The sequence below is a fragment of the Laccaria bicolor genome, genomic scaffold, assembly GCF_000143565.1.
Source record: "Laccaria bicolor S238N-H82 LACBIscaffold_24 genomic scaffold, whole genome shotgun sequence".
Lineage (NCBI taxonomy): Eukaryota > Fungi > Basidiomycota > Agaricomycetes > Agaricales > Hydnangiaceae > Laccaria > Laccaria bicolor.
The window spans coordinates 234,343-247,994 of record NW_001889895.1 but is presented as its reverse complement, the minus strand read 5'-3'; the positions used below and the strand labels follow the sequence as shown (position 1 = coordinate 247,994).

The window sequence follows — 13,652 nt, the reverse complement described above, 5'->3', positions numbered from 1 at the left end:
CGTATCAGATCCTCTCAGCGTCTCCTATCAGAGTTGCGGAGGCTCAGCGGCGCATCCCTTTTGTGTACGCCCCAGTAATGAAAAATTGGCGCCATAGAATCTGAAAACTAGTTCAGCATCGACTTGGGTCAGCAGGTCTTCGAGCTATCAGGAAGCGACAAACGACGAAAACACGAGAGACTTGAGGGCTTCGCATAAGAGCGGGTCCGGAAAGTAATCTACTTTCTTTCACGGCTTTTCAGTCATGCTTCTCTGCAGACGAAACAGCGTCATTTTCAATTTTTCCGCGGCGTGGTGGAGGAAACACGTGTTTACTTTTGTTTGGATCGCAGGTCATTGCGTTGAACGCCTTGGCGCCAGACAATTGCTCACCGGCACCTGTTGCTCACATGCCTCATCGCACAGCGAAGCCACGAAACCAACCGCCCACACTTTTAATTCCGATTTTCGAGTGCAGAACGCTTAGTTTGTGCGTCTTCTCTTTCTTTATGAGAAGTCACTACGACTCACCGTCCTCTTCCTAGATTTTGTCCGCCGCTCGATGCCTTCCTCTGTCCCTGTCATTCAAGCCGTAAAGACCATAACCAAACGCGGAGTTATCGAGGTCAAAAACAGCATAGGAGACTGTCTTGGTTATATTTCCAAGAATTCTCTTAGCAAAGCCCAGCTCCAATATGAGTCTGCCATCGAGAACGCCACCACCGTTACTTTCGTCATCCAGGAATCCTTGATCTCAGCTTCACAAGTCCGGATCACCATGGAGGTAGCCTCTTCCGTCTTTCCTGTTTCTAGTGGATGTTGATATGGATTTGACTTTCTCGTAGGACCCGGATGAGATCGGTTTCCCTCTCCTTGGACTGTTGCAGGCTGCTAATGACACAAGCGTTGATACTGTTTTGGAATCTTACAAGTATGTCCTATGTCGTCGCGTGTCAGTGTCAATACTGACAAAGTATAGTTTCCTTTATCTAACGGGAATTGCTCAGCCAGGATGTACGTCTACTTTGGCACTGATAGCTTGCACGTTGTATCTCATCTCGATCCGTCACAGCGGTCGCTGGCGCTGTCCCGGCTAATATCTCCAACGCCTACACTAACGCGACGACTTCAGTTAGAGCACCAGAGTCCGATGTTGTACGCAAAGCCCTTCACATCCCCTCTCCGAATAAACTCGCCGACACTGATTTTTGTTGCAGTGGACCATCAACCTCACTACAGGCAACCTCTTGCCTCAATGGATCAACTCCAACGGCTGTAAACTCGGTGCTCACCCTCACATCTTGCAAGCACTCAAATGTCTCTTCATTGAAAGAGTGTATGATGGATTCCTCAGCCGACATCGCATCAGCAACGACCCTCCGTGACGTTGAACTCAGATCGTTTGCACTGGCTCTGTATCGCCAACACCGCTCTCATGATTTTGAGGAGGAATGACGAGGACGAACGAGCAGAAGTTGGGCAAGTCCATTGTGACAGGGCAGGTGCATCCCGTGGATTTGAAACGCGAGGTATGCGATCGAGGAGCAAAGTGTATGCGGCGTTTGTTGAGCTGGGCGTGGTGGGGCAGTGGTGCCATTGGCCGGAAGACCGTCGTGAGGCATGCTGGAGTATCTAACGCCGGAGTTGATGGAGAGGTGGTGGATAGACGGACGAAACGAGCGAGAGAACGACCAACGGTGGAGTCGGCAGCATGCGGCGTCGGTTCTTTCGGACGTTCTCGTCTGAGAGTTGTTAATTCCTCTGTTGAGGTGGATATGCGAAGACGACGCTTACAGATACTCTTCACCACAGCAAAACTCTCGGTTTCAACCACCACGACGTTGCCGATAACATCGCCATGACACGTCCACTCATTCGCTATTCTCGCGACCTTTCAAGGAGTCAACCCGACCGAATCCAAGCTGAGGATTCACGAGTTGTCTGGCAGAACTGCGTACCCCATGTAGCCCACTTCCTCCCCTCAAATCAACCGCTCGACAGCCTAGACCCCCCTCCGTGATGCTCACATGCACACCACCCTCTTTGCCGTGACATGGCTTTTTTTACCCTTCGTCAGATTTCGAAACCTACCAGGTATGAGCAGCCTCGCCTAGTGTATCGTTACCACGATCCTGACACCACGATACACAGCTCAAATGCATACGGCACACTCATCGTCATCTTCACCTTCCCCCTCACGGCATACCAAGGCATCGCAAACCCGAAGAGTCGACGTTTATCCCCAGATCGAGGATCCGCTGTCGCAAGGGACATGTTGAACGCTCGAAGGACCGAAAGACTGACGCGTGGAGATGTTTGTGTTGAATTTGTGCGCGTTGGGGAGGTGTTGGGTGGTCAATGTGGTTTTGGGGGTTGTGTGGAGAGGGAGGTCACCGGCGCAGTGGAGGATGAGGAGCCGAAGGGTGAGAGTGAGTGGGTTGAATGTTGAATTCCAGGAGGCTGAGCTGTCGCGCGTCATGTATTTGGGTTGTGTCGTCGATTGAGGGAGGATTGAGCGGCTGAGGCGTGAGGCTTTCTCCGGTCCGGGGGGGTGTCTTCTGGGAGTGGAGAATCTGGGTGGCCAAAGAGACCTGGTGGCCCGGTTGCATGGGGGAAGCCAGAAGTTTGCGGTGGAGGAGAATGGCCGAACGGCGCGCATGTTGGTGGATTCGTGGGGATGATGATATGTTGATTTGAGGTAGAAATCTCCGCCACTAGTGCTGTGGTGAGTTGGTCTACTGAAGTAGTCGCAATGTTGCGCATACAAGCGGAGAAGAGCAGCAACGGAAGGTCTAAGTGTTGTCACGTATGCTTAAACTTGATTCAACAACGAAATGAACTCCTAGGACATTATATGCGTGATTTACAATGACGAGAATCAAGATCGTCGTGATAGAGATCAACATTGCTTGTGCGTCGAACTAACAGCAGTACCTCCTCCCAAAATCTTAACCCTCAGCACCTCCTCCCCTCAGCACTCCGCGCTCGTACTTCAGCTGGTGACAGTTCTACTCCATCACACCCCTCAACCAACTTCTCCGTAAGTGGCATCTGGCATTCGCTAATCCCCTGGTATAAACACCCCTCCGCACAACCATCAAAAGGTATGTTGATCGGGGTGGGTACATGCTATCATGACATCGTTCTCTTTTCGTTGGCCTCGCTCAAGGTGGACTCGGTGTGGCCGAAGAATAGGGGATTGAAAGAGAACCCAACGTATGGGCCCGTATCGAGTTCTCGAATAGGCGACAAGGGTGAGAGGCTAGGATGAGTAGGGCCCTTCAACGCCAACGAACTCCCTCTGGGGTGGGTCCTCTTTGGTCGGCTAATCCGTGCATTGGCGCTGGAGGGTGGTGATGTCGTTGAAGTCGACACAAGTCGAGGATGACATGATCGACATGACACCTACGCGTCACTCTCAACCTCCCTGCCAACAGCCCGACCATCATCAACTTTCCTCCTGCTCGGAGCAGCCTCCTCACACAACCTTCTCTCCTGGTCATTCAACAAGACTCGCTTCCCCAGCCTCTCCATCCCCCTCGCGAGATTTCTGTACTCGCGGCTCCATTCCCCCGTCAACTCCAAGATCTCACGCTCATACGCCTTCTTCATCTTTCCAACAACCCACTTGCTCCTCCAAATTTTGAATGAGATCCTTCAGCAACTCTAAAAGCCTCTCCTTCCGAAGGTCCGACACCATCTGTTCCGCTGCCCACGTATTAGCAGGCACCCTCGACCACTTCATCTTCTCTCCTTCCGCGATGAACTCATCGATCCGTCGTTGCATCTTGGTTGGAGAGAGCAACAGGCGATCGAATGCGTTTTGGCATTTCGATGCTTTGGTGGACTGGAGTGTCTCGGAGGCCTTTTATCCCTCAGTGTTGTTTCCGGGCGCGGTTCATCAACAAAAGCCTTTCGCGTAAGTCAGAAAACGCTGAGCTGACAGTGTTAGGCGTGCCGTTGTCACTCGGCGGATGTTGGGCGGGCATGATCGTAGGGCGGGCGTGAGGAGCGTTATAATGGCGCACACAGTGGTTTCCCTTCGTTCACACCACAAGGGGGAGGTTACGCCGAGTTTGGAGTGCATATTCCTTTCTAGCTGACGAGCGAGCTCTTTGAAGTCTGCGAGGTCATGAGGGTGTGGTACCGCTATGAATGAAGGCGGTGTGTGCTGGTGCGTTGTGGGTGAAGGTGCGGTGGGAGCGCAGCTAAGTTGGGGCAAAGTGAATCCCGAAATTTGGTCATGCATGCAGAGTAGCAATGTCAGAACTTTTTGTTCGGAAAGCTTGTGTCCATGAATGTAGCACGATGCTGAGTGGAAGGAGAGGGGAACGGGACACTGATGAAAGAGCGGTTGGTGTCCTTGAACTGTTCCCACATCGAAGGGGGTTGTGGTGTGTGATGTGGATGAAAAGGGTATGGTTGAAATGGTACAAATGTGCTGGGGCACGAACGCGAAGCAGACAGCACAAAGTCGACTTCTTTGTCCTATGTTCGTTGCTCTAACGTCGTTGAATGAAGGACGAATCGACTACATGACATGCAGAAAAGAAGACATACCACGTACCCTCAATATCCCGTCAGACGACTTTGTGCGAACTCACTGTTCACGACAAACACCTCTATATGCGTGAATGAATTGCTGTGACGTGAAGTAGCCTGTGGCGCAGAGGAGGAGCGTCATCATGTGTTGCACGAATCGAGCCGGGTAGGTAGCCATCGTCCTAACTTTTGAGGGGAGAGCCATGGCAGCTGGGAAACTGCTACAAACGTTTCAATGATGCCTCACGATAGAAGCAACTGTCATGATTACCTTCTCGGTCGTCGTATACCTCTCCTGCCTAACATACGCTTGAATTCCACGATGTGACAGCCGTCGAGCACGGATTTAAGAGTGAGACGCCTGCATTCCTGCGTTTATCGTACTAATTCCTCCAGTTGAAGCAATGGCCGACGAGTGCACGAGCAGCGCCAAGGGCGATGGTGACGACGAGCTCGTGGTGACGGTTAAGATCAAGATCAACGTTCAAATTTCAAAGCTTGCCCACGGCCGATTATTTGAACATTTCTACCTGAATTCGACATACTTAAGTATCACCCTCCCGCAAACTTTACAGCTTCCTCGAATGTCCTTCTCCCATTCAACGGGTCACCAGGTCTCTTTGGCCACCCAGATTCTCCACTCCCAGAAGATTCCCTCCCCGGACCGGTCCGACCGGAACGCCCAGCCGCTCATTCCTCCCTCGATCGACGACACAACCAAATACACCCACGACGGCTCAGCCTCCTGGCATTCAACATTCAACCCACTCACTCCTACACCTCCTAGTCAACATCGGCTACTCATCCTCCCCTGCGCCTGCGACCTCCCTCTCCGCAAAACCCCCAAAACCGCGTTGACCACCCAACACCGGCTCAACGCACACAGATTCAACACAATCATCTCCACGCGTTAGTCTTCCGGTCCTTTGAACGTTCGACATATCCCTTGCGACAGCGGATCCTCGATCTGGGGATAAACGTCGACTCTTCGAGTTTGCGATGCCTTGGTATGCGGTGAGGGGGAAGGAGAAAATGACGATGGAGTATGCCGTATGTTTAGCTGTGTATCGTGGTGTCAGAATCGTGTTGACAATACACTAGGGGAGGCTGGTCATACATGGTAGATTTTCGAATCTAAAGGGAGGTGAGAAAGCCACTTCACGGCGAAGAGGGTGCATAAGCGTCACGGAGAAGGTCTAGGCTGTAAAGAGGTCGATTTGAGGGGAGCAAAGGGGCTGGATGGGTGGGAAGTGGTTTTGCCAGACAACTCATGAATCCTTAGCTTGGATTCGGTCGGGGTGACTTTGTTCATGAATGTGCTACATAGTCTTTCGTTTCTTGAGGTCAGGGCTACGACAAAAGGATTGATAAACGTCACTCACTTTTGAATTGAGATGCGTGTCTGCATTTCACGAAAGGTATAGGTAACGTCCAAGTATTTTTTTCAAAGTTGTGGTGGGACTAGAACAAATATAAAGATTAACTGCTTGATGTGGCGTGAGGGTATTGTGCATACCCTGCGGTTTACATGCCTGAGCGGCGTTGGCCCAAGGGTTATGTGCCGCTCGCAGTCCATCGTTACATGCTTCGACGGAAATGGAAACCGAACGGTTTGTGGGAACGAAACGTTGGGGAATTACTGCAATAACGTCAACATGTAGTATTTAACGACAGAATTAACTGTTGCACTCACCTCTGCCCCGACATACGACTCTCAACTCAATGTTGATGTGGAGCGCATCAAGCTGCCGGGATATACCACCACCACGAGGGATCCAGGGAAGGAGACACCAACGGTTGTGCAGTTCTGGTATGTCGTAAGATGTACACGGTAGTTTGGCGATACATGTCGAAGTAGCGGGGCAGTTGGGCAGCTGATCGAGAGCGTACTGGGGTCCTTGAATCAGCGGCTCGACAGCAGTGTGTCGGCAGGATAATAGCGGGTCCTTTGACTTGTAAGGAGCGAGAAAGGCTCGGAACGCTTAGTGGGGTGCCACTAGATGTGTGCTACTTGAGTCAGTCAGGTGAACGACAAGATACGAAGTCAGAGCTTGATGCACCTTGACTCTAGAAAACGTTCTTTTACTTCAAAGATCGCGAGAGCAGTAGCCAGGAGTAAGAAGACGGCGATGTTATCGACGAGGTCGTGGTGGTTGAAATCATGTGGCCGAGAGCTTCGTGTTCGTATAACAGCGAGTTAACAACACTCAGACGAGAAGGTCCGAACGAGCCGACGCCTCACGCTGCCGACTCCATGGTTGGTCGTTCTCTCGCTCTGTTCGTCCATCTCCACCACCTCTCCACCAACTCCGGCGTTGCATACTCGATCATGGCCTCATGACGGTCTTCCAGCCTGCTCCATCACGCCCAGCTCAACAAACTCCACAGACACCGACCGCATACCTCGCGTTTCGAATCTATTTCCAGCCGAAAATACAACCTCACTCCACGGAATGCACCTGCCCTGTCACAGTGAATTTTCCTAACTCCCCCTCGTTCGTCTTCGCCATTCCTCCTCAAATTTTTGAGAGCGGTGTTGACTATACAGAGCCAGTGTAAACGGTTTGAGTTCAACTTCACCGCGGGTCGTTGCTGATGTGAGGAGTTCATCATCCACTCTTTCAACCAACGTCGGTCGAGAGACCTCCTTTGACGACAGCATCGTGAGAGGATCTTAAGAGACGTCAGGCAAGACTTCGAATCTTGTGGAAGTCGATTGACAGGGAAAAGGGACAAGCGAATGGGGTACCAGAATATGTTCGGCCGCTGCAACTCGACTTTCACTGTCTTTGTCCCTCTCAGCCGGAGAAAGTCTGGTCCGCGCTATCGTTGATGGCGGGGACCTCGACCCGCCATGATTCATCAAAACGAAGAAGCCGTGCGTCCGTGTCGTCTGAAAGGCACTCCCGATGATCGACATCAATCAGGAGGACGGTGGGAAGGACCAAATGGAGGGGGAGCTGTGGATACTTTTGAATTCTCCCCAACAGGCAAACCGATGTAAGCACGGCCAATTGTGAGGACTTGACGAGTGAAATATCAATATTGGCACTTGAACCGACCCGCTAACCCACCGCGCAGCAACTCCAGATCCGAATTTGCAGCTATCAAATTGGATGTTCAGAGAGGGGCGAACTCGACGATGATCCGGCCACTCACTTTGAGAGATTGTATTGTTAAGACGAGAAAAAAAAGACGTGTAGATTGCGCGCCATTTTCTATCTGCCATGAGTACTAGAGAAAGAAGGTCAGCCAGGCCCACGTTCGTAGAGTCCACTTGTAAGCACGGCCTATACATCAGTCCAATAGGCGTGTTCTGCGCCAACAACGGACTTTATTCTCTCGTCGTGAGCCCTGCAGGTGCCATACAAAACCAACTCTAGATAATCGAGCCCACTCACCAAAGACAGCAAACTACCGAGGAATGAGAAAGACGAAGGCGAGGGCTTGGAGAAGACTGGAGTCAAGCGTCGGAAAAGCCCGGGCACGTTCATGTTGGTAAAAATAGACACAGGCACGCCTTCACCTCGTGGCGTGATTGGGGAGGTGCACTGTTTGGGCGCTGTCCTTTCTTTCCCTCCCTCATCCTGAACGTCCATCTTCGATATCTCAACATGAGCGGAGTGAGCTTCTTTGCGGGCGCTCACCACTTTGTCGCCAACAACGGCACATTCATTGAATCTAAGACTGTGAGTGGAATGTTTGCTACAGGTATCCGTCAAGCAAGTTGACGGCGTTGGATCTGTTGCAGATCAACATCCACGGCAATAAGACGACGGGGGTCATTCCCCTTCCGCCAAACCCAAGCACTCGGTTCACTGGGCGTGCGGAAGTCATCGCGAAACTCAAGCGGCATTTTTTCACCAATGCAAACAACGGAGCTCAGAAGAGAAAGCTTTTCTTGTTATATGGAATGGGGGGTATTGGAAAGACTCAAATTTGCTTAAAGTTTGTTGAGGAAATGTCTGGCAGGTGAGTACCTGTTGAACACCAGTCTGTCCCTACCTGAAAATTGAACTGTTCCCAGCTTCTCTCATGTTTTCTGGGTTGATGCATCCTCCTCGGGTACCATTATACAGGCATTGAAGGGTCTTGGTCAGTCTTGTGGGTTGGATGGCTCATCTGAGTCTGCTCTCTGGTGGATTGGCTCTCTGAAAGAGAATTACATCCTGATATTTGATAATGCTGATGTTCTGTCACCTGCTGCACTGGAGGGGTATTTCCCACCTGGAATGAGGGGAAACATTCTGATAACTAGTCGTAACTCTGCCATGATGACTCTGACTTCACCTCAGAATTCTCTTGAAGTGACTGAATTGGAAGAGAGGGATGCTATTGAACTACTTCTGAAAGCTAGTTGCTTGGATTCATCCACATCAGATGTTCAAATCCAAGCCTCTAAGATTGTAACAGATCTCTTCTGCTTTCCTCTTGCTATTGACCAAGCTGGTGCTTATATTGCTTCTGGGGCCACCACTATTGGAGACTATCTAGCAAAGCATTCAGAGCACCGCAAAACATTATTCTTTCATTCTGAATTTACTGGAGCTTCTAAGTATAACAAAACTGTCTATGAAACTTGGGAGCTATCATACAAAGAAATTAAAGAAATGGCTAAATCTGATGATTCTCATAAGGCCAATGCAGCCAATAGTGCAATGCTACTTTTAGAATTATTTCCTTTCTTCCATCATGAGGGAATAGCTGAGGAAATATTTTCTTATGCTGCTCTTTCAGAAGATCATAAAGCTCCCATGTCAAATTTACTTCTTGCTAGTTCACTGCTGGATCGAAGACTACTTCCGCTTTGTGAGACAGGCACTTGGGATAATTTCATGTTCAGAGAGGGAATTCGAACATTGCTGTCCTTCTCTTTAATCAAGAGGTGATTATCTGATAATGTATATGCAATGCATCCACTGGTTCATACCTGGGGCAGGGACAGATTGGCTTTGAATGAAAGAAAAAAGTGTTGCTTAAAGGTGTATGTCACATTGTCTTGCTCACTAAGATGGAATAAAGACCAGCCATATGCATTCCAGAGGACCTTGGTAACACATGTGAGAGCAAATATGGAGTATTTCAAATCAGAAGGCAATCAGAATATTATCAGTTACATGGATGATGCTTATGCAAAAATTGGAAGGCTGTTGAGTGGTCAAGGATATTCAAAAGAAGCAGAAACATTGGAGATTAAAGTTCTGGATGAAAGAAACAAAATGCTTGGAGGGGAACACCCAGACACAATCTTAGCCATGGCAAATCTAGCATTAACATATGAGGGCCTGGGAAAATACACAGAGGCAGAGACACTGGAGATCCAAGTTCTGGATGCAAGGAAGAGAATTCTTGGAGTGGAACACCCAGACACAATCCATGCCATGGCAAATCTAGCAGGTTCATATAGTAACCTGGGAAAATACACAGAGAAAGAGACACTGGAGATCCATGTTCTGGATGCAAGGAAGAGAATTCTTGGAGTGGAACACCCAGACACAATCTTGCCATGGCAAATCTAGCAGTGACATATATTACCTGGGAAAATACACAGAGGCAGAGACACTGGAGATCCATGTTCTGGATGCAAGGAAGAGAATTCTTGGAGTGGAACACCCAGACACAATCCGTGCCATGGCAAATCTAGCAGGTTCATATAGTAACCTGGGAAAATACACAGAGGCAGAGACACTGGAGATCCAAGTTCTGGATGCAAGGAAGAGAATTCTTGGAGTGGAACACCCAGACACAATCCGTGCCATGGCAAATCTAGCAGGTTCATATAGTAACCTGGGAAAATACACAGAGGCAGAGACACTGGAGATCCATGTTCTGGATGCAAGGAAGAGAATTCTTGGAGTGGAACACCCAGACACAATCATTGCTATGGGAAATCTAGCATCTTCATATTGTAACCTGGGAAAATATACAGAGGCAGAGAAACTGGAGATCCAAGTTCTGGATGCAAGGAAGAGAATTCTTGGACCACAACACCCCCATACCATTCTAGCCAAGAAAAACTTAGCTGCCACCCTTAGAAGACTGGGAAAGTACAAAGAGGCACAGAAGCTCATCATCCAAGCTCAGGAAGTCAAAAACAGAGTTATTGGAGCAACACTCCACCTTGCAAATAGCACCATGGCCAATGCCCAAGAAGCTGAGCAGACATCAATAATGAATTTTGACAAAAAAGGTGTGTACTGATGTTACTTATTTTCTAAACCAACTCTCATGTTTATATAATTAGTATATTCTTTGTCCACTCTTGGAAAGAAAACTGCAAAAATCATGTCTAAAATGGCACAATCATTTCATAAGAAGAACACCCCACAATGATGAATTAGCAAGAACTCATTTTTAATTCCTCTACCACAATGATTCCATGCTTCTTAGTGATATTCTGTCTTGTACTGATGTCTTGATATGCTGTTTAGTATGTTGAATGGAATATTTTTGTGTGACTGTTTTGATCAAAAATTGATTCAATGTAAGTATATCAGAATGATTTCATACTTTTTCAGGCATTGAAGGATATTAAAAAAACTGTAAGACTAAACTAAACCAGAGGATGGTCTGGTTTTTTTTTTCAGTTGCAGTTGCCCAATTGAGGTTATTCCAGTTGCTGATTGCCTCATTTCAAACATCTTTTAAAACTGTTCAAAGACCAGTTGCAATCATTTGCAACCTGTCAAATGTCCATATGTTTACATCCCATTGTAACCACACTTATTACCTTTAACTGGGTATTTGGTTCATCAAAAATGGTTGAGACTGAGAAAGATATAACCAAATCCATTTTGGTACAAATACTTGTTTGTGCAACTTGTACCAGAATGAGTTTAATTCTAACTCACTCAAATTTTGCTTGATTCAATTTTTGGATATAAAAATTTCAAGTATGAAAATATGCTCACCATTTATCAATGTATGGTATGCACCACATAATTTACAGTTGCCACATTAAATTTTGGCCAAGTCTTTAGGAGATGTAATTTGGTTTCAGTCATAGCTATGTCACATCTTCAGTAAATCTCTTAAAACTTGGTGGAATGATGGGCATTTATATGCTTTACTATGCTATATAACCTGTTTATTTTTCAGAGGAGTAATAGTTGAGAAACAAATGGTTTATATTGGTACAATGAATTTTATGCAAAAAAACTGGTCTGTCAGTCTGAACTGGTTCCATGGACTGCAGAAGACTAGTCCTGGTCCAATTTGTGACCCAGCCAAAGGTATCTTCATAATTGTCAACACTTGTAGAATAATAAAGCAGATGTGCATCTTCAAAATGAAGAACAATAAGGACATCAACCACACCTAATTTGCATATTTAAACAACCTCACCCAGCTGAAGGATATGTTAAAGAATAAAATATGGAAATGACCAATCAATATGACTGATGTTCCTATTATTCATCAGTTTGGAATTTTGATAACCAGGGATGCACATAGGCTACATTGCACTACAAATTTCAATGACACAAGAGGCAAATGGATTTTGTCACCAGGTAAAGAAATGATAAACAATTATTTATTCCACATTTGTGGCAAAAAAGATCAATTAAATAAAATTCAAGCTTTCCTGCTCATTATCTTTGCAGAAATGATTGATAAAAATAAAATGTTGTCACCAAAGTAGGAAGATAAAGATCACCCCTGTTTTGCTGCGGCAACAATGATGATGTGACAATTTAATGTCATTGAAAGCTTGTTCCTGACATGAAGAAATGGAACCAAGAACTTGACTAATTGCCACCTATATGGGCCAGATCACCTCATTGCTCATCTGGAAACAGAACATTGTCTACATAGATCTATATAAATGTATAGCGATTGGTAGGCTCATTGATAGCCTCCTTGTATGTAAAGCACTGTAATTTCCCCCTTTTACAGTAGTTCAGGTAGACAGTTCCTAGCCAGTCTACCAGGGCCTACTGATCAACCAACTCTCAACAGTGATTCACATCTGATCTGTCACATGATCAAGGAGCTTTCCAGTGTCAGGCCAAAAATGCTGAAAAATGAGAAAAATCCATATTGCAGTAGTGCTACTGTACATGCCCACATAAATGTAGACTACAAGTACCCATATAAACATCCAAAGTGTGTCAGCCATTGGAAGGAGCAGGGGATGACATTGATGTGCAGTCAAATAGATGGCACCCCAGCACCACATTAGCATTGTCATTCCCCAGCATCATGCAAATCTACTGAAACTTGAACCAAACTGTGATCACTTCAGTCACCCATTTTTGGGTACCTATGAGGTTATCCAATTCTTTGAAATAGGGAACCTTAATGGTACCCAATTCCAGAGTGGTATGACCTTCATACCAATTCCATCATACCATGGTATGGATGCCCCATACCATTCCATACCATACCATACCATACCATTCCATACCATACCATACCATTCCACCTCATACCATACCATACCATACCATACCATCATTCCAAAGCTGTCACAGGGTGTCTGGGGTCCTTTTTCAAAATATGAAAAATATTTCTGCTGGCTGCAATTCTGGTCCGTTAGGCTCCATTTTTTGTGGGCTGGTTCTTCACATTTCTTCTGACATTTTGAGCTACAATTGGTGGCTATCTTGATCTCTTCAAAATCAGCACAAATCTCTCAAAATCAGCTCCAATAGCCTTTATCCCAGCCCTTCATAATATCCATCACGAGCCACTTACCATGCCTAGTTATGTCACCAGGCAATGTCATGTGAGGGTTGACAATCTATTTAGCCTTCAACTCTATTACATCCATTCACTTTGTTCCAGAAAAGCAGATTTGTGCACTTTCTTGTTGTATAATAGATTCATAACATATCAGCTAACTGGCTTGCCTTTGGGCCCACTAACTAATCTTATACCAGCTCTGCACCTCAAGACATATCAACAGGGAATCACATTTCAAGAAAAGTTCCACACTATATGTGCATATTGCAAGGCTCAACTGTAATGTGACAAATTGTTCAAGGAACTCCTGCTCTACACCTCAATAAATATCAACAGGGCTCTACATGTCAGGAAAAGTACAACACCATATGGCCATATTGCGAGGCTCAAGTTGAACTGTTACACAATAAAATGTATAACATGATAAAATGATTCTTGATAAATAAGTG

General features: G+C 46.8%; 1 protein-coding gene across 1 annotated transcript; it reads left to right on the top strand.

Annotated features, from left to right (window-relative positions):
- Nucleotides 1-541: 541 nt before the first annotated feature.
- LACBIDRAFT_329911 (uncharacterized protein) lies at nt 542-6,862 on the top strand (the record flags this gene model as incomplete). Its single annotated transcript, XM_001884159.1, has 21 exons — nt 542-763; nt 825-910; nt 959-993; nt 1,052-1,134; nt 1,197-1,313; nt 1,334-1,508; nt 1,776-1,995; nt 2,131-2,408; nt 2,682-2,704; nt 2,826-2,890; nt 2,911-3,019; nt 3,175-3,233; nt 3,641-3,898; nt 4,284-4,373; nt 4,638-4,687; nt 4,853-4,873; nt 4,918-5,430; nt 5,477-5,571; nt 6,000-6,131; nt 6,183-6,331; nt 6,715-6,862. The coding sequence occupies 21 exons, from the start codon at nt 542-544 to the stop codon at nt 6,860-6,862; spliced, it is 2,928 nt and encodes a 975-aa protein (XP_001884194.1).
- Nucleotides 6,863-13,652: the final 6,790 nt, after the last annotated feature.